The sequence below is a fragment of the Megalops cyprinoides genome, chromosome 2, assembly GCF_013368585.1.
Source record: "Megalops cyprinoides isolate fMegCyp1 chromosome 2, fMegCyp1.pri, whole genome shotgun sequence".
Classification (NCBI taxonomy): Eukaryota; Metazoa; Chordata; class Actinopteri; order Elopiformes; family Megalopidae; genus Megalops; species Megalops cyprinoides.
The window spans coordinates 22,285,274-22,312,425 of NC_050584.1; the positions used below are offsets into that span (position 1 = coordinate 22,285,274).

A 27,152-nucleotide genomic window follows, 5' to 3' on the forward strand; every position below is an offset into this window, starting at 1 on the left:
GTTCACTGCATTCAGTGCATGGATTACTGAATTGGTATTGGACATCACTGCCCTGAATGTTGACTTAACGTTTATTTAACAGTAAATGAAATAACAATGACAGCGGTGCTTTGCCACAGTCATCTTTGTCTTCTCTGGCATACAGGATGACACAAATTCAGGCCAAAAATAAATTTTAATTGACTAGACAATGTAATACTGCAAAGTATTAATAACATGATAATATCATAACATATATTGATTCTACAGGACTGCTTCTCTCCCCAGAAGTGATAAATACACGGGTATAGAATGCAGTCAACTCTAGCACCTACTGTATGCCTGGCTTTGCCCGATATATGCCACTGGTTCTTCACCAAAAACGATCCGTCTTTACAGGTGGGTGGATTTTGGCAAACAGATGACGGGAGGACATACTTCCAAGATAGAGCCATCAGAGAGACCAATCTGCGTGGGCCAAGAGTTTCCTGTTTTCTCTTTCCCTCTCTGGTGTGTAATATCATTATGTCCATAAATATTTATTCCGCTGTCAGTAATGTTTAGGAGCACGCTTGTCCCTGTATGTGTCCGTGATGTCTCCCTGCACACAGCATAACAAATAAGGTTTGGTTTTAAAAGCAAGCGTGGGGGCAGTGGATGTGATGATGCGGCACTGTGTGGGGAGAGCAGAATACAAGGCCACACACACGATAGCCCAGAGTTACGGTTTCACAAAGAAACAGATTTACTTACGTCGCATGCTAAGAAAATGCACCGCTGGGTTTGTTTGGGTTTGTGAGTCTTGAAAATCTGAAGGGGTGTTTTTGTGTCAGACATTGACACTGCGATTTGGCCTATCAGTGCTGCAGAACCCTAGGGTATCACATGGAGCTGAGAGAGGGAGAGAATCCAGTCTAATGAGTGCAGTGCAGGCGACGCACCTCTGATTCTCCAACCAGTAATCCTCTGTTGGATAACATAGATACCAGATACCATTTGGCTAGGAGGCAGCATCTTTACCACTCATCCTAGTGCACATATATTTGAGATGAAGGCTATGATGCCCTGTATGCCCTGTACAATGCAATGTGCCTGTTCTCACTTCATCTGCATCTGTAATAGATATCTGACCTTGTTCTGGTCTGCATGGTTTTCATTAGGCCCAGGTGGTATCATTGAGAATGTGCTGGAGTGAGACACATGTCCTTTGCATTTTCTGACAGGAGCATGAGTGTTATAGGGAATCCATCATAATTATCAGAATGAGCTGGAGCTCTGGAACATAGTTTATAAGTGTGGGGGTCCTGCATTATGACATCATTAGCGCTCATCTAGTCTTACGTCACCTTTTTTTTGCATTATTTGTAGTACATTAAAATTTATCTTCTCATATTCTCTCCTTTGGTCTGACAGCATTCGTTCTGTTTTTTGTGTTTCAACATTATCTGCCCTCCTGCATTCTGACAATATCGGCTGTAATGTGTTGTAATCATTTCACACCTGCATTCTAACATAACTATTTCTAGCATATTCAGACATCATTCAGAACTTTCACCTGTGATAAAAACAGAATGAGCATGACACAGACACCTTCAAAATCTCATCACGTTTATAATCGACACGAGGATCCAAGAACAAACGACAGCAACTGACACATATTTCATCTCTGCTTCAAGTGGTGCTCTATTATAGCCACGAAAAAAGAAACTACATAGTGAATTTAAAAATAAAAAAAACAAACAAAATAAAATAAAAAATAACAGGAGAAATATTTTCTAAATTGGCACATTTTAATAATGCCAGCCACACACTCAACACTTGACACAGTTCATCTCATATGTAGGGCTCCTGATTCTAATCGATTTTTTTCCTAGGGAAAAATCACAATCTAATGATCCATCCGCGGGTATCTGTAACAGAATCAATCAACACTTCTACAGCCATTTCTAGCATATTGATTTTCCATCTGTTGGTCTCCATGTGCAGAAAGCCTTTTCAACGATTCAGAAACGCAGGTCTGCACCGAGTCGAGTGAGATACCCTCACTCCAATTTAGACCCTTGAACCAGCGAAAACCAGAACCGCTGCAAAGTAAATATGGGGGAAAAAATCTAATGTGAAAGAACGTCCTGAATCACTGAACACAGTGAGGGATGTTATATGCGAGGGTTTCACCACGTGCCTGGAAATGCTGAGGAGGGAGGGCCGGGGGGGCTGTGCAAATTTAGGCAAATGGAAAGGAAGAAGCACTCGTGAGAGGGACCACACAATTCATTTAAATCATGAGCTGACCTCCTTTTTTATTTCTTACTTCAGGACACCATGGGAAATCAAATGGTTCAGTCTGCCACTAGTGCAAATCAGGAGTCCTATATATAAGCACAGACACACACACACACACACACACACATGCACAGATGCACACACACACACACATGCACAGATGCACACGCACACACATGCACAGACGCACACACAGATACACACACACACACACGCACACGCGCTGTGGTACACTGATGGATATTCATGGTATTATGTTATACCTTACTGCTGCAGCCATATACAATTCTTTTATTTCTTATTCCATTTTTTTTGCTGGGAACTTTCACCATCTGTCACTCACAGGGTACCACTTTTGCAACCATTTTAGATCTTTTCTTGCATCAATTCGTCTGCTGTCACAGAAACATTAACCAGAAGATTGTGAAAGACTTTTCTTTTTTCCGCACCACCTCTTTCTTCCCTGGCCCACAATCTCCGGACCAGCTGGTTCGCAGCACAGTGGGTTAGAACAGCGACCTATGACTCAGCGCTCGCACAACACGCCCATAACGATTGTATATATACTTTCTAGCCCGACATTGCTAAAATGTAACAGTGACGCCATGGGAGTCAGACGAACGTGTCAGAAGGCTCCCTGTGTGCTCCATCAGAAAAATGTCCAGGGCAGAAAGGGCAGAGACAGACTCTTTGTTGAGATGGCCGCCGCAGTTATGCCGCTGCGACTTGAGACATCAGTATGGAGGAATATATCGGTGGCAGGAGCACCTTTTTAAAGTGGGTATAATGCAGGGCTTTGTATGAATAATGTGAGACCTGGAAAACTGAACTCAGAAATACGGAAGAATAACCCCCCCCCCCCCCCCCAACCACCCACCTGCACCCTTTCCCACTGTACATGTACGATACTTTGGCCACCACTGGCTGGATTATTCATCTTTCAGGATCTTTGATTTTAAGAACTGATACAGGTTATGTTTAGGTTTCTGTAAAATCTGCACTCTCAAAAATGCCTCTGCATCATTTTGAGGAAAAAGAACTCATCATGCTGTCCATATTCTTCATTGCTGGTGGGTAGAGCTGAGCAGAAACTTTGGGTTTTCGACCCTTTTTTCCTCAAATAAAAAGGTTTGTCAGCACGGAGAGAGAGGTTACATGCCATTAGACATGCAGTAATGTCTCTTTTTTTTACCCAGTATCTCTTCTCTCTCCAGACGCTCACTGTCTCTGCACCAGTGGGAACAGATCGGCTCATCAATTTAAACTTGCTCCAGATTGCAGCCTCACACAAAATGACACTATTATGTTTTTTGGTGAAGAGCGGCAAATTGAAATATGAAGCATTTTTAATATATATTTTTTGCACGTTCCGCTCAGCGATGCACATTTCAAGAGCTCTTTCAGAGAACAGCCATAAAACAATATCAGTATTTTAGCCCCTTACAACAACATACTTTTTTTCCTTTTAATAAATAAATGATACGCTAACCCTTTAAAATGAGTAGAAAAACAAAAGTCTGGCTCAGCACTACTACAAACCGAGCATACTTACAGCATGCTCCCACAACATTTCTGTAACATTTTATCAATATTATCATGTTGCTGAAATGCCACAGCAACATTCTGATTTCATTATCAGAGTGCTGGGAAGCCGGCCTTAACCGTGCTGACTTGAAACCCTAACATACGTATCATCTATACAATTTCTTTTAACATTTCTTAGGTACAGAATTTTCAAAGAAACCAAACACCAGAAATAAAAGATGCCAAAGACCAGCTCTAAATCTTACCATATATTAAAAAATAAAAACAAAACAAAAATTAAGAATATTACTTTTCCATTTTTTTCTTCTTCTCAGAGATAAAAGGTAGTCCATTCATTTTTTCATGTTTCTTTTTTTTTGGCGAAATTATTAAACCAACCCTTTTTCCATTTTCCTGCCCCCCCCGTCCCCCCCACCCCCCAATCATCCCAATTTTCAGTCCCGATTGGTGGCATAGCCTGTCAATTATCGCCTAAACAACAGGGCGACCAGTGAGAACAGGAGGAGGGCGACACAAGGCTGGGTCTGGCTGCCTGTGCCTTTCACAACCTTCTTATTCTCAGCGGGGTAGGCGTACAGTTTGGGCCGGTCTGTGTTGGGGACGATGACACGAGGGCTGCGAGCACACTGCTCATCTGCACACATTCCACTCCCCGAACCGCTGACGTCATCAGCTGGGGGACAAAAAAAAGAAAACAGTCAAATATGAGGGAAACAGGAAAATAACATCAAGTGGACTCTCATAAGAGCAGCTAAACTAATCTCTGAGGGCAATGGGCTCACATAAAGAAAAAGCTGCCGCTGTGCACTTGCCCACAGTTGTGACCTACGCTGGGCTTGCAGCTCTGAACCTTTGTCCTGCCCTACTTTCACCACTATGGAGTGGAAAAGAACTCCAATATTTGGCAATAATTAGAGTATCTGTGCTCAGCACAGTGGAGGAAGCCTGAAAACACCGGTACTGTAGCTATAAATAGAGGTTCACACCAGTGGGGAGAAGTGAACCATCACTTCTCTCCCAAGTTAATGGTTCATGGTTCACGTCTCTCCACCAGTGCAATCCTTTTCATGCTGCACCTGGCACTTTTTTGTACAGGCTATAAAGATAATTTATTGACAGTACATGCTGCTATTCCCCTCCAAATATACTGCAAAGACATGTTGCTATAAGACTCAAAGACAATTTACAGTACACTCCTTGTTTGTAGTGTGTGTATTGTATATAGATATTTGTTGTTCTAATTCTCTTTCTTAACTTATGTACACTGTGGGTACAGAAGATACGTTATTTCATTCTTGATTGCACGCAAGTGCATGATAAAATGACAATAAAGGAAATCTAATATGGGTGGCAGTGTCGCATAGTTGTTAAGGAGCTGGACTCGTAACCGAAAGGTTGCCGGTTCGATCCCCGCTGGGACACTGCTGCTGTACCCTTGGGCAAGGTACTTAACCCCCAACTGCCTCAGTAAATATCCAGCTGTATAAATGGATAAAATTGTAAAACAACTGTAACCTATGTAAGTCGCTTTGGATAAAAGCGTCTGCCAAATGAATAAATGTAAATGTAAATGTAATATCTGAATCTGAAATCTGTATGTAAGGGACCATTTTTTGCAATTTGTATTTTTTGCTGTTTATTATGAAGTAAGTATGGGTTGGGATAAGATATTTGTGCAATTTATTCTGTAACTTAACAAATGTTTGTAATTTGAATGTCTTTGTGATTCGTGTGTGTGTGAACTTTGACTGTACACCTGTAGCATTGAAAATTGTCCTTCTGGTGACACCGTAGTTTTTGCATCAGGTGAGATGAGCTTTAAAAGTTGGCTGGCGGGTCTGAATGGGAGAGCCCTTAGGGAACTCACTGGTATCTTGGAAGTCCACATCATTGCCGTTGAAGGCGTTCTTCAGGCGATTGGTCATAATCTTCAGCTGCATGATCTGCTGTCGGATGGTCATGTCGGGCTTCGTGATGTCGATCTCCACCTCAGGGTTATTGATCTGACTGGCCAGGCCATCTCCCATGACCTCGGGAAGGTACCTGAAATGTATGTAAGTGCACTTTGGTCACCCACCAATATGGATCTAAAACACACACACACAAGTGCAAAATAGTCAACCACCAGCTACTGAGCTAGCCACACATGTTCTGTAAAACACAAACACACAGGCAGGAAAGAAAGGCAATTTCCAGCACATGCTCCTTGCTCTCTCTTGCAGATACATGGAACTCCTGCAGATAAGGGCTGCCAGAGAAATCCACCCAGGAAATCCCTATCCCAATGTATTGTACTTCAATGCATGGGATTTATCCAGTGTATTTCAACTGGGAGACACCATAAAGGTATGCAAACAAAATACGCCACTAAGGGACTAATTAGTACCTACACCACTGTAGAACTGTCATAACTGGAAAAACAATTCCTTCACACCACTTCTAGCATTATGAAAAAAAAACATAATTCTCAGAGGCAGATGTGAATAAAATGAAACGGAAAAGGAAGTGATTTCATTTTCAGGAATACAAGGAGGGGAGGCCACTCCTGAATTCACACTTCATTTCATAATTCTCCAGATTCTGTTAAACATTGCTACAAATCATAGTTTAATGCTTTTGCCTCAGAGCCATGTTTTGGCATTGAAAGCCACCTTAAATTATGTTTCAGATGGTTGGTTAGATAATTGTGCGATAATCATATTGATTGATTAGGCTATGCAGAAAAAATCACCTTGTCTTGAAAGCAACAGAGAGCTCAATATTTGTCATTGATTGTTTACACTTCTAGGCTTGCATTTTCGTGCCAAGTATTTTGAGTGATGGACTTAATTTAAACGTGCGTAGTATGTATGTGTGAGTATTTTGGCTGAGCACCTTATTCCACCTCGTTATTTCACATCAAAAAATGTTCAATGTATGACTGAACAAACACTTTGCCAACACTTTGATTTAGTGGATTTTAATTGCAAATGTATTTGCATTTGTCCCCGTTCTGGTCCCCAGTCCCTTACCACAGTGTTTCTGAATGCTGATCCTGCAGGACCTCTGTATCATTTACATTTTACATTTTATTCATTTGGCAGACGCTTTTATCCAAAGCGACTTACATAGGTTACAGTTATTTACAATGTTATCCATTTATACAGCTGGATATTTACTGAGGCAACTGTGGGTTAAGTACCTTGCCCACGGGTACAGCAGCAGTATCCCAGCGGGGATTGAACCAGCAACCTTTCGGTTACAAGTCCTGCTCCTTAACCACTATGCTACACTGCCGCCCTATCACCTCCTTCATTCAGGCAAAAGGAAGATGGCTGAACTTCCCCAATTAAGCAATTAACTGACCCGTTTAGGTGATTAAGCACCAATTATGGCGAAATGCAAACCAGAAACCCTGCTTCCCTGATGCACCACAGCTGAACTCTTCATGCAGACAAAAAAAATACAATAGACTACGAGCCGCAGGAAGTGCATTATTGATAATACATGGCCTTTCTGTTCTGTTTTTAGCACATCGCTTGGAATATATCTCTATATTTGACACTGTGCAATAAATTTCACCCGCTATAACATCCTAATGAGGGCAAAATTCTGGCGCCACAGAATAGAGTTAAACCATTCACTGATCAATTTGGTTTAATGGCATTCAGGTCGGGGGTCTGCATTACAGCTGAAACATGAAGCACTTGTACGAAAAATGGTTCTACAGAAACAAAAGAGGAAATAAATATCTGAGAAAATGAAACCCATTGAAAGATGTGTTTAGCGGACATAGACCAGAACCTGCTACAGCCTTCACATTCTCTGGGTAAGTTTGTCTCACTGCCACTAATTCATTTTCTTGGTTAAGCAATCCATCTTCCCCTGTTTGTACTTTGCATTCTTTTTGCAGCATGTGTTATTGTGTGGGATTGACCCTTAACACATCACGTCAGTGTATATCGCAACTTTGAGCAGAGCAAAACTCACATACAACAATTATGACTAGCTGGCTACAATCTGAGGTTATGATAGTGAAAGCACTGTATACACAAGCAGGGTTCAATTCCAAGGCTAAAGCCATTAATTCTGTCTTTGAATAGAGTTAACTAAGTGAGTGTTACTTTTGTGGATAACGTGGTGCCAGTGAATGATAAAGTTAACAAAAAATGTGTAAATAAAAAATGTTAGCCCCTGCTTAGCTTTTACCCTCAAAGTTAAGAACGAAGCACTTTTGTGGAAAGACTTTGGACACAAGTCAGCCTAATCTAAGGAAGCTATAGTGCTTAGTATATCATGAGGGTGCAGTGCTTCCTTCTGTGGCCTGGTCGCCTACCTCGCCCTGGCCATTCCGTTCCAGCACTTGTCCTCGTTGGCTGCTCCTGCTGTCACCTTGTCGTTGCAGAGTGCATTGGGCAGCTGTACCCAGTACTGCTGCATCTCCCTCAACTTGCTTGTCACATCAGAGACCTGGGAGAGACCAGCCACACATAATATCAGTTACACTGTTCAAAAAGACCTGCGTGAAACTAGCCAAACACAACTTGAACTAGACTGCCTGTTGAAACAAGACACATTATTATACTGTTATGTTATACAGTGAGATCTGGGGGGAGACCAATCACACACCCACCATCACACTGTAAAATTATGCTTCCTTTTTTTGTAACCCATTTCGGATTCCTCATCAGAGGCTGAGAATAACAACCTAACAAATCATTGCTCTACATGTGCACTTTGGATATCATTGTACAACTATATGCATCATCTAAGAAAGCATGCCCATGATATTAATATTAACTGTAAGAGTGGCAAAAACATGAAATAATTTTAATAAACATTATAGCACCTGGGCCCACAACAGACTGAAGAAGTGTGAAGTAGTGGTTTGGAGACTGATCCCTACATCAGATAGCTGTGGGTTTGCATTCTGAGTGCGACTGTGCTGAGGTACTTCACCTCATCTACTCCAGCATAATTGTGAATGGGTCGCAGGCCACTCTAAAGATCTGGGTGCTTAAATCAAAGTCGTCCTGCATACAGGCGTCTGCTAAACATATAAATAAATAACTAATGAAATTATGTTTAAAAAAAAAACATCTGTGCTATGTCACCATGCCAACGTGCACAGACAGGCCACAGGCAGCAGTCCTCTTCGATGCTCTCCCTCTCATATTTAATGGCCTCAGCAATTTTCCTGATTAGACACGCACTGCTTTAATGCTGCTCATTACCCGGCCGCCTCTCTGAGGAGGGGGGGTCTGTCTGCAGCGAGGAGGTGTTTGCTCACGGGCGCTGGTGTGCGCTAGGGGTACGTTTCATTTGCCAGGGTCAGCAGAGGTGAAGGGGGTACTGACCAGTTTCTCCAGCCGCACGCTGGAAGTCGGGCTGGGTTTGGCCTCCACCGCCGCGTTGGGTCGCTTTCTTGTGTCCTCGGGGCTGCGGGTCCCGGCCTCCCTGGGGTTCCCACACGCCTGGAACACCTGCGGGACACGGGGTTGGGGGGTGGGGGGATGACAGCGCTGGATCAGACAGGCTGGTGCATGAACACCGTCCTGCCATTGGTCACCCTCTGTTGGGCCACACGTTGCAGCTGCTGGTAGGCAAAGCACCCCCGCCCCCAGCCAAGCCAGCAGCTGCCTGACACCAAAAACCAAACACAAGCAAACACAACTCACGACAGATAGATTCAGATGCATCATCTGATATTACAATTTGTAATTCCCTATATTCACATAATGTATTTTATGGTGGACATTGGAGTGTTTCAGCATTGTAGCCAGCAGTACACCTTCCAAGAGCCTGATGGTGAATGCCTCTACATTACACTACTGCCACTTACAAGAACGCCTCAGCACTATGAACTTTTTTGCCCTTCAGTCTTAAAACATTACATAATGGCAGTAATGAACCCATAATCTGATTTGCCATGATCCCAGGAACCACACCGCCAGCACTGGGGCCAGCTGACGTCGACACAGCCCACCCTGGGGTACACCATCCATTGGATCCAAGTCCATCATCTATGTAACAGAAATGCTTGGGCTAACACATAACCTTCTCTTAATGTTGCTATAACGGTACACCAAAGTTATGGTACCACTGCAGCCTGCCAAACAAATTTACAGGAACATAAATGTCTTAACTGGGGTGTTCCCTGGCTATAGTGGAAACAGTAAGTCTGGAGCTAGTTACCGCACTGTCTTTGTTTTGCCAGCTCACATATACAGCAACAATGAGTTTTTGTTTTGCCCTACAATATAGACAATATGAAATATTTCTATCTCTTCACAAAACATTGTGTGAGTTCCCTTGTTAACCCACAAACAAAGAAGATATTGTTTTACACCTGCGAGTGTGAATGTTGGCAACCCCCCTGTGATTTCAGGTGCGCCCTACCTGGCTGTCAGCAGTGGAGAGATCCGTTTTGATTTATTTGTGTGTGTGTGTGTGTGTGTGCGCGTATGTTCAAGAAGGCACTCCTGGAGGAACAGCGTCCACAGGACAGAGTGTGCATTCCATCCCATTAATTCACACAGCTGTGAGAGGCATTTCACTGCTCTTACACCTTTTAAACAAGGCAATCAAACAGCTTTTCCACCAGTGATGTTAAACCTTTTAAATGAAAAATCAAGTGTGATCAATTTTATGTTACTGAAACCATCAAAAGGAGGAGCTGTAATGTCAGAAATAAATAAAATCCCAGACTCTCAAGCCCTGGCATTACAGAGGTCTGCTTTGGCAATTAGGCACTAGCGATTGTATTGGCGGTCCACTGTGTACAGTCCTATCTACAGAATAATGTCAGTGGAATCCTCCGTGTACACATGTGTTCTTAGGAAGTAGCATGATGTGTGTGTGTGTGTTTGTGAGTGTGTGTGTGTGTGTGTGTTTGTGAGTGTGTGTGTGTGTCTGTGAGTGTGTAAGGATGCATACATGATGGCATCCTACAAGAAAAGGTAAAAACGTAAAAAAGGTAAAAACTCACCTTGCTGGTGAAGACCATGATGCTCTCCTGCAGGGTAAGAATGGCCTCAGAGATGCGCAGGGGGATGGAGTAGATGACCACATCCACGCTGGCATCCCCGCTGAAGCGGGTCGTCACCTGCAGCAAGGCGTCTGGACCACACAGGGAGAGAGACACAACACCATGGCACCAGATCCTAGCCACCAGCAACAGAGAGGATTTGGCATGAGTGTGTGGCGACCCTTTTTTTTTCCCTGGGAGCTGTGTCTGCACATTCTGCTGCTCTGACTGCATGCTATGGACTCCAGTACAGGTACTGCAGTGTGGGGTAGTGGTAAGGAGCTGGGCTCGTAACCGAAAGGTTGCAGGTTCAATTCCCTGTTGGGGCAGTGCTGCTGTACCCTTGGGCAAGGTTCTTAGCTATAGCAGTGAATATCCGGATATAAAACTGCAACCTATGTAAGTCACTCTGGATGAGAGTGTCTGCTAAATGACTGTAGTGTAGTGTAATGTAATTTCAATCAAGGCTGGTTTAGCTCGAGTCCATCTGGCTCCACTCACCGACGAGGTTCTGCCACTCGGTGTCCAGGTCGGCCTGGTTGGCCAGGCAGCCCTTCATCACGTTCCTGCAGTAGTTGGTGCAGGGCTTGATGGAGGCCATCATGCGGCAATGAGGGCAGTACATGAGCTTCATGATGGCACGCGTGCACTCCGGGCTGAGGGGAACCTGGGGACGGGGAGAGCCAGAGTTTTATGGCTGAAACATTACATCACATTCAAAACCCAAGAATGCGCAGTTTCAAAGGTTTACTGGTTTCCAGTTTACCAAACTGTTTTAATTGAAGGTCTAAGGAAACCAGCATCTGAGAGTAAAATCCAGGGTTAATGAGGTGGTTGGACATACAGCACCAGTCAAATGTTTGGACACAACTTATTAAGATAATGGGAAAAATGCAGTCAAAGACATTCTGATCTAAAGACTTATCCTTAAATGAAATTTGTGTGTTACACAAATATAATATAAATATGAAGTTGATGCCTATGTAGGAATTTCTTTCATATTGTATTTTTTTGGTTACTTTGAATAATGTAAAATATAAGATAGTTTTGATTTGTTTAACACTGTTTTGATCACTGCATAATTCCATTTGTGTTGTTTCACAGTTTTGATGTTTTTACTATTATTCTAAAATGTGGAAAATAATAAAAATAAAGAAAATGAGTTCTATGAGTTGGTGTGTCCAAACATTTGACTGGGACTATAGCGAGTGCATATCAGCCAATGTCTCGTATGAGGACAACTGTATAACGCTTCACTCAAGGCTCATTTTTTTTATTTTTTTAACATTTTCTCAGAACAGCCCAAGGTGTCCTCTAAAAAGAACAATTTCTTGCCTCTCCCTGTTCCTATGAAAGACAGCGTCCTTTGGTCAGTCAATCTATCCCACAATACCCTGCACTCAGGAGAGGTCATCACGCTTACCCATGCAGAAACGGTCATAAAAACGGGCTAATACTGATAAGCTTCTCTCACAGATGAATTCTGTCATATCAGTGGGTTGCCTCTGTTGACTGTTCCAGGATTTTATCTCCCTTAATCTTGTCATCTTGTCATCAAGGCTCGCTCCTAAAGTTCTCTCCAACTGTTTGCCAATTTAGCCAATATGAGAGATGGTGTCATTTTGTCTTTGAGATTATGAAGCTTATGTAATCAGTTCAAGAGATCTTTACCCTTTTTGCCCCTTTTTTCAACCATTTTAAGGGTGCTTACAAATAACTGTTAGAGGACAGTGTACCACCTTATAAAAATAATCAAAAAGTCAAAGATTAAGGATCAAATTAAGAGATTACATCAACTAAAACCATGCGCTACTATTCCTGCTTTAGAATGAAAACAAAACAAGCTTCTTGCATTAATTATCAATCAATCACAAAGTTAATTACATCAGTCAGGGGAGCAACTGGTTTGACCTGATAATGAAATCTGTAAACAGTGCATGTTTTATTGTTTTTGTTAAGGACTGCTCAGAAAATTGTGTCTGATTTCATTCCAGCTCTGTGCTGTGGGATGCACTGAAGCTCCAGCACCACGGAGAGCAACCTGCTAGAAACCCACAAGATGTGGGAGAGGGGCCATTTGTAGAAGAGGCAGAGGTGGTGTTTGGTCACACATACACACACCCATGCACACAAAACGTCTGCATGCGCACACAGACTGCATAAAAACAGACCAGCTGAACTTGCTGAACTCTTCTTTCATTAATTATCACTTCTCTGGTCACAAAGAACACTCTCTACTGTGTCTGTCACATAATTTTCATCTGCTGCTGTGTCTGTGAATGTAAAGTAGTGGACCTGGGAACTTGACCTTTCACTACAAGAGACATTGCTACTGTACCACATTTTACAGCACACTTTACTATCAGAGACAGTGCTGTTGTACCACACTTCAGCACAGGAGACAGTCCCACTGTGCTAAAATTCACTACAGGAGACACTCTGACTGTACAACATTTCTCTACAGGAGACAGTCCTACTGTAGCACAGTACACTACAGGAGACAATCTTAGTATATCACAGTTTTCTACAGGAGACAGTTCTACTGTACTTCATTTCAGTATAAGAGACTGTGCTGTTGTTCCACTAGAGAATATAGGATCTGTAGAAGTACAACATATCCTTTCAAAATGTCCTGTAAATGAGAACAACTCATTTATTAATGCTAGTTTTTATATTGTCCTTTTTTCTAAATATGTCATGAGTAGAGGAAGTTTTTTTTAATTCCCTAGCAAAGACATAGATAGCCAAGCACAAAATCATTATCAAATTATGGAGAATTATACATTGCAGTATACATATAATAATTATACATTATGGAGTCATAATCTACTGTTGTTGGAGGTATTTTTGGATCAGCTCTCAGACATGAGAAGACACAGGCTGTGTTTAAAGAAACTGGAAGAAAAAACCCTAGTGTGGTTCATGGTTGTGTTTATTTAGCATTCTGTGGTATACATTGTTACTTTTATTTATTTCTTTTTCTGAAGGATAAAATCCGTTTTGAGTGCTACCTTTGAGCTTTACCTCATAGCTCAAGAACAGACACTTCTAAACTGCCTGGTCCAATTTTGCTGACGTGTTGACAGTTATCTTGGATCAATTCGTGCAACTGTTAATTTGAACGTCAACCTTGCCTATATAAACATTAAATCCATGCTTACTACAGTATGACTGAACCCACAAGACAGCTACCTGAGGGGTTGAGTGCTTTTAAACATGTTCTGAGGGAAAAAAGAGTCTCAGTCGTGTGTAAACATTAATAAACAAATGGATTCCCTTAAAACAATTGTTGGCTTCCCAGCATCCCCACGCCTGCGGGGTTTACCTCTGGCCCATCGCCTTCTTGGAGTGGTTTCCTTGCCCATTTCCCCAAGGGCAGGGCCTGCCCAGATCTGCAGATTGTTCTAATGGAGTGAGACATATAATAAATGGATGGATTATGCCACATCAAAGCAAGAAGGGCATCTGTGAGTCGTCAGATCCCAGCAGGCTGAGGGGAGGGGCCTGGAGGCACTGTGTTTTACACAGAGGAGTACGCTCCCTAGACCCCCCCCCCCCCAACCCCCCCCACCAGCCGTCCCCATTCTACCCCCAACGCAGTGTGCGGCCACCCCTCTGGTCTGCATGCCCCCCCCAGGACGTCCCGCCAGGCCACCAGCCAAGGAGCTGGGCTCTCGGGGGGGTATTACTACATCAGAACAGAATGTTATGTTAAAAACTGCCTGAGTAGCCATGACGACCCGCCGACGTGGCTTGACTGCCAGCCTCCTCAGAAAACGCCTCTGTCTGAGGTTGGCAGGGAAGCTGACGAGCATGAATGAGAGTCACAAGGACCTCACATCTCAAAGGCAGTCATTCAATTCAATCTTCAAAGTGACTTTTTCTTGCATTTCTTTTCTGATCACAGTAGAGAAAAAAAATGGCCATAGTGTGCCAGGCCAAGACAACAGCCCTAATGCAATTAACGGCCACTCTCACCCCCTACGCTTGCACACTGCAGTGATCAGATATGGATTATCATGTACTGTAATGTAATGTAATGGATTAATGTAGATGTTCCTACTGAGGCATCTGATACTGCAGGGCCTCATAACACTAATAATCCATTACCCATTTCTTACATGCTTTCTCAACTCTCTCACTTTAAGAAAGTTTGGGTGTCGTAGCATCTGTGCTAAATATAGCGCACTTTTTAAAGTGGGACAGCCTCTGGTGCATTTGTGCCAACGCTAATGGGGAATGGGGATTGCTCTGCTGTTCTAGGGGGAGTTTAATGAGCAAACAGACGCAGTCCTGCTCATGGCCAATGCTCGGATGCGAGTGGCCAAGTCCGGTTTTTAAAATGGCAGAACCTGGCATCTTTGAGATGAGGTTATGCTTTCATTCATTTGGTGTTGTTTTTTGGAGCTGTCTGCCTCTATCAGCTATGCTCGTTCGCTCTAATTGGGTGTAGCGTTGGGTTGAGGATTCCGCTAATCAGATCGCTTTCCGAGTTAGCGGCACCCCTCGACCTGTTTGTATTGACCTTGGGTAATCTTAGCGTGAATCTTAAGTGAAACATTAATGAGGATTGCTGCTCAACAGACAGCAGAAGGGCAATTAACTTGGCACTTGCAATATGAGCCAAAAATGACTTTATAAAGGATAATACATGATAAACCAAAAATAACCATTCTTAACCATCACAAGGTTTTGGAGTGTTACCCCAAAGGGCTCTTATACAACCATATAACCATTCCGCTTATGTACTCTTTAATGACTATGTCAGAGTGGCAGAAAATATAAAATTCAGCAGAAATCCCTTCTGGCTCCTGCGTGTGACTGGGGTATTGGATTTTTCTTGTAATTCCTGTACTGTAAGGCCAAATGGGCACGCAAACTGGATCGATGACCCGCCAAAGACCATTGAGGTGTAAATTGCAGCCCTCCACAATTACCCAACGTGCACTCAGGTGGAACATCGTTGAGTAATGGCCAAGGCCGGATCTCTCCCCTGCATGCACTGGCAGTGAGCTCTCCTCACAACACCGCCTTGTGTGTGGAGTTTAATGAACAGTTTGAGAAAGCTGGGCTGTGGAGTGGACTCATGCTGCAGATGACTTTCCCCTATGTTTGGACATCTCCCCCCCCCCCACAATTAAAAGAGCTCCTCTACTTAGAATAATGTCTTTCATGTCCACCAGCATCCTCTTCCAGCACCTTACGGCTCGTTTTACTACTGCTGCCATCTTTTAAGGAGTGATATTTCGGACAGGCTGGCCGCACGGGCAAGTCCAGGGAAGAAACAAATAGTCCTGTTTCCCGCCATCCACATGTTCAGAAATTAGCATGTAAAGCGTTAGCTTGGCTGGGCCTCTTCTGGCTCCTGCTCTTTAAAGAAGACACATGTTGCTTGTGCCCTACTTTTGCTTTTGTACTTTAATTGGAGGTCTGGGAAACAAGTGTTCTCACACAGTAAAGGACACAGAAAACTGGTATAAGCAAGGGGGGGAGTCGGCGGAGCAGCCTCTGAGGGGAGACTTCGCTCTTTAATACAGTGCACTCAGACGGATGGCAACCCTCACGGTACATTATTCATCTGCTTACCATACGCCATAATCCAGGGCAACTCTGACGCCTCCAGTTTTACATACGCCAGAGCCTATTTATATAGTGCGATTTCTGCTGGAGCGGCTGAGGTTAAGTGCCTCACCCAAGGGTACTGCAGCCACGTACCACCCAGGACTACAAAACCGTCCAAGTCCGGTGTTTTTGACCACTGCCGGAGCCAACGCTGCCCGCGACCTAGTTTACTCTCATAATTCTTCCCCGAAAACCGTCAACTGTCAGTTCGTCCGCCAAGAAAGGAACAGAATCTGTTTAGCCGGTTGTGAAGCTGTATCCACCAGGCCTTTTAGACAATAAACAGAGCGCTGTTTAAACAAAGATGATTGAGGTCTGTTGATGCCGTCGGCCCTCCGTCTCCGCCTACGCGCACACGCACACACCCCGACAGCGAAACTTTTAACAAACGTGCGGTGAGCGCACTCAGTCATCCGCTAATTAACAGCCCATAAATACGGCCTTATGGCCTTACTGCCGAGCAATCAAGAGTGGATAAACTGACAGTGAAGGGAGGGGAGCGAAGATCATTCCCTTCAAGCACACCAGTGATGGACACATAAATCTCGCTCAACGACAATGGCAAACGGACGTAAAAGAAACAACAAGCCATAACATTCCCGTGGTGCCTGAAAAGCTTCACGTTGAAGGACACATATTAATTTTGGCGGAGGGAGAAGGGGGGGTTAGATTTAGCTAAATGGCAGACGGCGTGCTGGGTAACCATGGCACACATCACAGTGCAATTAAAGCAAAACTACAATTTACATTCCGTGCGTCACGTCCCCCTGCTGCATCAATCAGAGTGCGGGCAGGTTGTTAATGCAGTGGGAGGCAGGCTACACACTGGGGGGGGGGGGGGGGGGGGGGGGGGGGGGTTCTGGAGAGGAGGTGGATTGAGGTGAAGGAGTCATGCAGAGCGAAAAAAAAAAAAGAAAACAGCAGGAAGACACCGAGAGAGAATAGTAAAGTGGGGGGTGCAGAGGGGTGGAGAAAGGTGCACCATACTGGCTCATGAGCGTACGTCGCCCCCTGCTGCTCAGAATCTAGGCTGCAGGGTTGGAGCACCAGTGATACTGAGACCTCCCACCAGTTACCTGCCCCATTTCGTGCCAAGATATGACAGGCAGCCACAACGGCACCAGTTCTCTAAGGGCCTGTGAGACATATTACTGGGGCTGCCAACTCGCGCGACTAACCCACAGTCTTCTGCCCCATCCTCAAAGACAGACACACACGCTGACAGAATTCATGGATATTTCTGAGCTTTCAATGGAGCACATTCAGGCAGGCGAGGACTGCGCTGTCAGGGCAGAGCGGAGGTGGCCAGCGCCTTCACCGTTTCCTTTTCGCAAACAGACGTGACGAGCGCAGACACGAGACAGGAGGCTCTGTGAGCCTCACCTCGGCACAGAGACACTGTGGTGAAGCAGGGCGAGCCCTCCTCCCCCCTCCCCTCTTTAACACAGCAGTGAATTAATTCAGGTAGCTAAGCGCTTTACCGTGACCTTTATGACTACAAAGCGCACAAACACAGATGACGCCAGCCCGGGAGTAAATGGGAAAATAATTGCTTCGTGCAGCTCCAGAGGAGCGTGCCTCCCCGCCAAACGGCACGCCTGCTCCACCCAGCGGAGGAGCAGCCCTTCCCCTGGTAGCCTCCATCTCTTGCTGCCGTCGGGGAGGAAGACGCCCGCTCCGGCGGCCGACCTTCAGGCAAAGTCATTTTTGCACACAAATCGTTCTCTCTCCCTTCTTACCTGCTTCGATTAGCAACATGAAGAGCACTGATTCTGAATCAGACAGACAAAAGTCTGATTGTGTGCCTTTTCTCACATTCAGTACAAAATGGCAGGGCTGTTGTACAGTGACAAAGGACTGGCTTCTAAATCTGTGGGGTTTGGGTATGTATCTTAGATTGCAAACATCTATTATAACCCAGGAGAAGAAACTATAGTTGTATGAATGGATTATGGAATCTAAGAAAACTGAATCCCTGAACCAGACTACTCTGCAAATCAGTACATTAAAGATGTATTTAAATTAAAGATAAGGATTTATTGCCCAGCTCTATCACCTGATGTTACCTCATTTACGGTACATTATTTTCAGCCTCAGACAGAACTAAACAAGTAGCAAAGCTGACTGCTGATGTGCGCTTTTATTCTTTGCTGAATTCCACTTTTCTAACACAAGCAGCTGAATATATTTAAATATGTGTAAATACTTGATTGTCTTCCTCAGAAACATCAGCAGTTACTGGGCTGTGGCCATTTTGGTAAAAATAGATGTGCTATGCACTGACACACTTCCAGTGTTCCTCACTGATTACTGAGTCTTCCTCTTCAAAGCAAAAAACATGAGAACATGGAAAGAACAAGAAAAAAAATTAGACAGCTGGTGGCTTCATTTCTCTAAGCAAGCTCACAACAGGAGTCATGAGTATTTTAGAGAAAGAGAGAGGAGAGGGAGAGAGACAGAGAGACAGGAGGGGGAGGGAATTTATGGTAATAGTGCTGGTCCCAGCAGGAATCAGGGGGCATGGAGCAGCCAGTTCTGTGGAAATGCCAGCATAGCATACCTTTCCAATATGTTGCCCTTTTCCTGGTGGCAGCAGTGTCAATGGAGATCTATAGTATTTGTTTAATTGATTAATTTCAAGGTTCCTGGGGCTGGCAGGGTGGGGGAGGAGGAGTTTTTTTTGGCTTTCTCGATGAGGTGAGCGAGAGCATCTCTCATTGTGGAGTGACATTATGTGCCTCTGCAGCTGTTGGATTGCTCCCGGCCCAAGCCCTGCTTTATACTGTATTTTCCGCTGTTCATTTGCCCCTGCACATTGATTCATTCTGCTTATCTGCTCAGTGGAATCTGAGGCTGTGTGCACGCGTGTGTGTGCACGCGTGTGTGTGCACGCGTGTGTGTGTGTGTGCGCGCGTGCACACGTGTGCGTGTCCCTTTCTTGAAATCATTTGTCCAAGTCATTTTATTTTTATTTCTGTCTGCCGGTGGCATTTGGCTGTGTCTGCAGGTGGGTTTTAAGAATTTAGCACCTATATATAGACACAAAATTAATTCAGCCAGACCCTTAAAAACATGTAAAAATGCAAAATACAAAATTCTAAACTATGAAATGTATTTGTGTATATTAGATACAGATGATGGTGAAGTTCAATCCGATCACTCAACACTTTTCAACCTAATCCTCTTCTTAGTGGTCAGGTCCGTCTGTGCCTGTCACATAATTCCTTGAGCCAGAATCCAGAAGACTAAAAGAGCTACATGGCTGGAACAATAAAATCCTCTGTGTACGTTGCTTTACTTTACTAATAAGCAGTACCTTGCTAGAGACAAATACATTGCCATCATGGTTATTGAAGATATTCATGCTAAAACACACAGTGTTTTATTGTGAGTGGAATACTGGTGAGTGTCATGTACACAAAGCAGACTAAATACAAGGAAAGATGGGCAAAGAGATGAGATCAAGGAGATGAAAGAAGATGTGAAAAGGAAGACAGAGAAAAGGGAAGGCAGAAAGCAGGAAAAGCATATATATCGGTTTCTTTGAAGCAGCTTTGATCGATTCATGGCTTGTAGAGTTTCTAGTGGAATATTCAAATTCTGCATTTGATTCTGTGTGAAAAAATGTGGAAAAACTGCCTTACATTTGCCAAGACGTAGCAATTTACCGCCAGACCACTCTGGAAATTGCCTTCTTGGACAAACAGCAGATGGGGATGGAGGCTACAGGAAGTTACGGACAGGAAACCGCAGACGGGAAGTGGGACGTACCTGGGAGACCTTGCGCACCACCTCCCCGCCGACTGTCAGGCCCTGCACGAAGGAGCGCGCAGCGATGAAGGCGCGGGTGGCCTTGAGCTTCAGGTCGCGGGGCACGTCGCCGAAGGGGCGCAGCGTCTCCGTCTGCTTGGCCACGCACTCCAGGTACTCGTCGCCGATGGCGTACTGCGGGTTGTAGGCCTTGAAGAGACGCTCCAGCAGCCGGGTCCAGAACTCGTTGAGCGCCTCCTCCAGGTTGACGCTGGAGCCGCGGTAGTAGCGTCGCAGCTCGCCGTACAGGTCCCGGAAGATGTGGGCATTCTGCGAGTACAGCGTCCCGTAGGTGGCAAGGAAGGACTCCTGCAGGGAGCGCTCAGAGCCGTTCAGCAGCTCCAGGAAGTAGCCTGCAGGAAGGAAAGAAAGAAAGAAAGAAAGAAAAAAAATAGCAGGGGATCAATTCAGCTCGATGTTCTTTTCTTTAATCAGCCCCCCAGAAGATGATTATTTTTAATATTACAGTACATATTCACGTTGTTTGTTTGTGTTCCGCTCATACACTCTTCCTCAATATATTCTCAGTTGGTGCTTGATGAGAAACAGTGGTTTTTCATTAGAGGTTAGAAAGGAAAGGATGGCCAGAATTCAAAGCGTTATCTGCTTCAATGACACAAAGTCAAAGCTTTGCTTTACTAGGGGGCATGGCAAGAGGCACCCTGCTTCCATCACTGCAAACACCATGCAAACAGCTGCGCTTCGCCCTGTATAGAAAGTGCTGTGGCTGACTCCACCGAAACAGCTCCACTGTTTATGGTATGATCACAGCAGCATAAAGACTCCATTACATTACAGATGGTATCCTTGCCCTCTGGAGTGGATGGCAGGAGCTTATTTAGTCTCCCAGACAGGTCTTTTGATGTCTCAGGCTGAACGCCCTCTGCCAGATGTTGATCGCCATATGACTGCGAGGGTTGCCGGTTCGCATCTACCTTGAAGAACGTGTTTGACATAACAAGAGCTACTGTACACCCACACTATAAGCATCTAGGGTCTCATCTGTTACAATGGTGTGACTATAGCTGTTAGAATATGTAGCCGTGCTCTGAACAGAAATAAGATCAATAATTCCTATCAGTTCAGATTACCACAGACATGGGGAAGGGGGGATGTCATACAAATAATGGTTGGATATATCATGGAAACCCTAGGTCTAAACCCCAGTCAGCAGATGTCTAAAGGGTCTGCACACTGACTGTATTGTGCACTGTGTATGCACGACAGTGTTCTGGGCCTCATGCTCTCTGTATCTACTGAACGACAGTCACGTGGAGCATCGCTGTGTAGTTCTGTACTTCAGTCATCATTACCGTTGTGCTTTGGGAGCAAAGAGAAGAAAGAGGCATATTTTGCTTAAAAAATCCTATTGCCAGACGCCACACGGCGGAAGTTTCACAAAGTGATGATTCATCCAGTGATATAGCACTCCCCTCTCATCCATGGCAATTTAACCAGCAAAAAAGATCCACTTCTGCACCAAATGCTCATGACATACCTGAAAACCCATTTCCCTTTCCTGTCATTTCAAAGAGTCATACACAGATGGCATAAAACCCATCTGAAAGCACATTAAACGTTTAATATAAATGAAGAAAAGATGAAAGAGGAAGGACACCACAATGACACACACAGAACCACGCATCCCAGAGACCACAATGACACACATGGGCACAATCACACACCCCCGCATCGCAGTACCACACACAACAGGGGGGTTTCAGTGCAAACGTCAGCAAAAAAAGCAAAAAAAAAAAAAGAGACAAGACAGATCACACAGAAATTGGTCACGACGTGAAACGAGACCCTGCAATCAGCTGGCTGGTTTCCCCTCACCTCATTTTCTCCCAAGCACACAAACAATATCCAAACCAATCCCAGCATAGTCTCATACCCTTGCTGCAGCAGATTTTATTCTTTGTTTAGTCATAAGAACTCTCACGCTGTAGGGCTTCCTCTCTCTCCCTCCCTCTCTCTCTCCCTTTCCCTCCAGTGAGGCGGGTCACTTGGTCCCCCTCTCCTTCACTCCCTTCCTCTCCCTCCCCAGACTACCACAGGTCATCTGGTCTCCCTCTTCCTCTCTTTCTCCCTCCGTCTCTGACAGCACAGATGGAGGGAACGGAGGATCTAAAGCGCAGCAGGACTCGGCGAAGTGCTGGAAACTGGGTTAGGCAATTCCCAGCGCCGCTCTCTCACATTTCTCACGGACCGAAAACAATGCATGTTTGCGCAAGTTATAACGGCACACACACCTAGGTTAGCATAAACTGTAAAGCAGTAACCCCTTCTTGAATGCATGGCACCTCACAAGTTTTCAAGTCCCTCTTTTTCATGTAGGAAATAAACTGCCAAGCCCTGAGAGTGTGTCCCATTCTAATGTTTGGCACAGACAAAGGCAGAATAGTCACACAGTCAGATTTCACTAAAGCATCCAGTTCACATTTGTCCCTAAATCATACATGAATGTCTGCATGTGCAATCTCCCAAAACCTGGCCTTGCCTCCACCTCTACCTCCTCTACCTCCTCCTCTCCACTCCTGTCGTAATCTCACTGGTCTTGTTTACTGCGGCAGCCTGGGATGGTGATTGAGAAATTGGACTTGTACCCAGAAGGATGTGGGCTCAATTCCCAGGTGGCAGACTGCGGTTGTGCCCCTTCCGCAAGGCACCCAACCTTGATTGCTCCTGTAAATATCCAGCTGTACAAATTTATAAAGAAGCTGTAAACTGTAAACCATGTGAGTCACAAAATGAGTAACAAAAAATGTGACTGCAGATTTCTGCCATGTGTGGCTCTGTAGCCAGGGCGTCTGTAGTGCTCCGCAGAGCATGTCCGACAGGAATAAGCACAGATTTGATGCACAACAAACAAAAAACAACCAGAACGGTAATTGCAGGTCTTCCAGGCAGGAACACGGATGCCGCATAAAATGTCAAGGAATCTCCTCACACTGCCAACCCACAGCGGTTGGGCTGTGGAGAACAACAGCTTAACTTGGTCTACCTCCTGCCTTCAAGACAAACACAAGGAAGATCTGTCCACAAAAGAGGACAGGAGAGACAGGAGAGGCACTGCCTAGCGCTCTCAGGTCTCAGATCCCTGACAGGGATTAACTGTCTCGATCGAGTGCGCAGCAGACCTGACAGAGACATGCTTGCTGACATGCGAGTCTGATGTTATTTTCTGATGGGGCAGGCTTTGTTTTGCTGAAATTGGGTATCACTGTGTTTGCTGAACTGAAGACAGGGCTTGTTTTCTAAACCAAACATTCAGCACAGAATATACAGAATTGCTTTTATGTGTATGAAACTGAATTTTTTACTGATATTTGTGCATTTTATCCTGTTCATCTATGTGTTGTTTTAACTTGCCCTGGGACTACAGATGCAAATTAGCCTTCTAGCTAAATCTGGCGCATTTAAATTGATGTGCAAAATGAAATGTTGATTAAGGTGTACTGTCCCTGTTAAAGAAATAAATAAACATCCCTTATTTGCCCTGTGTTATACCAATATCCACACCCTAGCAGCCAGAGCACCTAATTTTGGTTTTTATATTTCAAATGGAAGAAAAACACCATTCTCTCTTTCAAAAACGCCTTCCTATTCCTATTAAAACATGCCAGTAATAGGGCTTCAGAAATAACGAATCCTTTTTTTCCCTCCCTAATCCCTTCCCACAGATGTGCTTTTTCTGGGAGGAATGTTTATTGCAAAAATTAGAAGAGGGCTGTGATCGACACTTCCCGCAAAGCAAACAGCACATCCACTGCACTCATGGCTCACAGAGCCTCACATGAGCTGAAACACTTAGCCTTACACTTTCCCAGCAAACGCTTAACGCCTCGACGTGTGTAGGCAGGCGGGGAAGAATGAAGTGCGATCTGTTTATAGCTCCACCAGCCCTGCAACACCGCGCAGGAAAAGAAACACTGAGCTACATTATATGCTCTCCTGACCAACACCAACACTTAAACCTTTCAATGTGTGCATCGGGGTAGGCAGATCAACACTCTCCACCACAACAAGAAGCTTATCACATACCCACTCTAAATGGCAAAATCCCCTGAAACTCGTTAAAAGGGGCAGCGTTCCTTCAACCCAACAGCTGGAGCTGCAGCTATTTTCAGCCCCGTGTTTGAAAAACAGGACAGGGCGAAACAGCTGCCAACGTTTGATCCGAGCCGAGCGAGCGCGTCAACGCCGCTGACAGCCCGTCCGTCCGCTCTCCTCTTCTGTCTCTTCCCACCACCTGGGCTATCACAGAAAACCCGGTGCCTTGGTGTCTTTCTGCCTTCCTCGTCCAAGTGGAGGGGAAAGGAGTGATTTGCTGTGGAATGGAGGCAGGAGACATTGATGTATGGGCTCATTATTGAGGAGCAGCTCCTTATCCTTCTTCCCATCACCCGCCTGCATGGGATCTCTCTTCTTTCTCATCAGCCTGTTGAGTCATGGACACCATTTTGAATCCTCCTCGCAGGTGAGACACACCTGTGACCTAACCGTAACCCTAACCTTAACCTGACTGCATGGGCTCTCTTTCCTCTCTTCTCAGCCCCTGAGGTCTGGGACACCATTTTGAATCCTCCACAAGGGTGAGACGTACCTGTGACCTAACCCTAAACCTAACTCTAACCTGCCTGCATGGACTCTTGGAAACCATTTTGAATCCTCCACACAGGTGAGACATACTGGTGACTCCCCTCACATGTTCAGGAGACACCCCTCAAATCTTTTGGCGCGAGTTGGCAGAAGCACACAAATACAGCACAGATGAAAATCTGTGGATGGGGGGCCCACTGAGACACACTGAGACACAAGACACACTAAGCAGGGACTATAGCTCTCCTGATGGGACAACAGACCTCATTCTGCCACAACAGGAGCGCACAAAGCGCATCAACAAGAAAAGAAGAATCATCTCTGTAATAACTGCTGATTTTAAATGAAAAGAAATATCCCAATGAAATGCTGTCCTTTACTCTAATAAGAACATTTTAAATGTGACTCACTGGGCAGTTTGACCCACTCATAAATGCTGCTGTTCTAGTGTTTTAGCATGGTCTATCAAGGCTTTATATCTGCAAACACAGTGCGTCTCAGTACCTGAGTCTCATTAGTCGAGCTCAGCATTTTGTGAAGTCCCTGCTGCAGCATGTTATCACTCTCTAGTCTCCGTGAAATATTCAGGAGTTCATTATAGACCTAGAAAGAGCCAGGGAATGAGTTTACGGTTGCTTGGGCTTCCCACAGCAGACAATACACTTGGTCCAGACCAGTGGAGAGCGTGGAGCAAGGCTCAGGTGACAGCTCTGTGAAAGGCGGAGAGACCACGCCCAGAGCGTACTTCATGAATTGCATCATGGGAAGACTTCCTGATGAGACAAACATTGAATGTGTCAGAAAAAGCGTTGTTACAGCAGCAGTGATGCTGACCAGCCTCAAAAACCTCAAGTACATCCTTACAAGCGCGTGAAGTTTGGAGTGTAGACGTGGCCTGCCATAGATCGGGGCGGTATTCCTATTACATTACACTATATTATTGTCATTTAGCAGACGCTCTTATCCAGAGCGACTTACATAGGCTACAGTTTGACACGTTATCCATGTACACAGCTGGACATTTCCTGAGGCAATTGTGGGTTAAGTACCTCAAGGGTACGACGGCAGTGCCTCAGCAGGGAATCAAACCAGCAACTTTACAAGCCTGTTCCTTACCTCTTTGCTACACCACTCCAATACATTCATATTCTAGTCAGACAGCCAACATGGGGCGACACCTAAGTTAAAGGTGGGAACTGAGGTAACTGTCTGGCACAGGCGAATGCTTTCCCCACTGTGTGAGAGCTGCTGCCTTGGCTCTGCACAGCGGCGTGCTGCTGCCTGTGACTCACCCTGCCGCGCTTTCGGACGCCAGGACGCAGGGCTATGTCACACCCCCCAGGGGTTTAAGAGCCATCAAAGACCTGACAGGAGCTGTCAGTCACACACACTACATGAATTATGAGGAAGAATAAACATCAACAAATAGTTCACCCGGCGTCTGTGATGAGGGCAAGCATCGCTTGTGCTTTGGCAATATGCACTCAGTATGTCATGCAATAAAGTATTTGCATTCAACTGAACAGAGAGGTGGAAGAAAAGAAGGTGACAGATACATAGACACAAAGAGAGGAAGAAGGAGAGACAGAGACAGAGAGGGAGCGAGGAGTCTTGGGTGGTCAGGAGGTACTAACAGATTCCTCCCACAGCCTGTCTGCCTTCTACGACACCCAGCATCCCTCAGATACCACGCCCATTCATGACACCCCTGAAGAGGCACGGTGAGTGACCCAACAACATGCAGGAGGCAGGGGAGGGAGAATCGGGATAAGGACGTCAGAGGGTGTCGCCGAGAGAATGCAGAAACAGGAGGAAGGAAGAGCCAGGGAGGGAGGGGGGAGATATGGGTGCGTTTTACGAGGGGGGGAAAGAGAGAGAGAGGTCTCTAAGTGGTGATGTCGCTGCAGATCTGATTCCTCTAATTGCATTTGTCCGTATCGACAAGAGGTGCTGATCCAATTAGCGAAATGTTCAGGGGTTTCCAAAGGTGGACCGAAGCTGGCGCTGCTGCTGGCTTTACGGCATCTTGCTGACGGGAAGCCCTTCCCTGGCTGTCGCTTCTCCCCCAGCCGCGTCCCGCCCACCCGACAGCAGCAGATGGCAAGCATATTTATCCCTGTCCATTGTTTCAGCTTTCTCCCAATTCCTTCAGCTACGGGCGCAGGAGATGGAGCTCTCACGGTACCTTATCGTACGGCCTGTCTCTTTCAGCCAATCTCTGCAGGGCCTGCCAAGAAACGTGACACCGCATCCAAACGTGATGGCGAATTTACAGCGTACAGCAACAGACATGACATCTAGACAC

The 27,152-nt window shown here is 45.1% G+C and overlaps 1 protein-coding gene across 1 annotated transcript in view; it reads right to left on the minus strand.

The window, feature by feature from the left end:
- Positions 1–4,250: 4,250 nt before the first annotated feature.
- Positions 4,251–27,152, minus strand: part of gpc1a (glypican 1a) — a 70,953-nt gene continuing 48,051 nt past the window's right edge. The window contains exons 3-9 of the mRNA XM_036521494.1: positions 20,207–20,598; positions 11,315–11,480; positions 10,775–10,905; positions 9,144–9,269; positions 8,123–8,256; positions 5,675–5,850; positions 4,251–4,480 (exon numbers count right to left, since the gene is read on the minus strand). Of these exons, the coding sequence (XP_036377387.1) occupies positions 4,272–4,480; positions 5,675–5,850; positions 8,123–8,256; positions 9,144–9,269; positions 10,775–10,905; positions 11,315–11,480; positions 20,207–20,598 (1,334 nt within the window). The 3' untranslated portion in view covers positions 4,251–4,271. The remainder of the gene's footprint in view (positions 4,481–5,674; positions 5,851–8,122; positions 8,257–9,143; positions 9,270–10,774; positions 10,906–11,314; positions 11,481–20,206; positions 20,599–27,152) is intronic.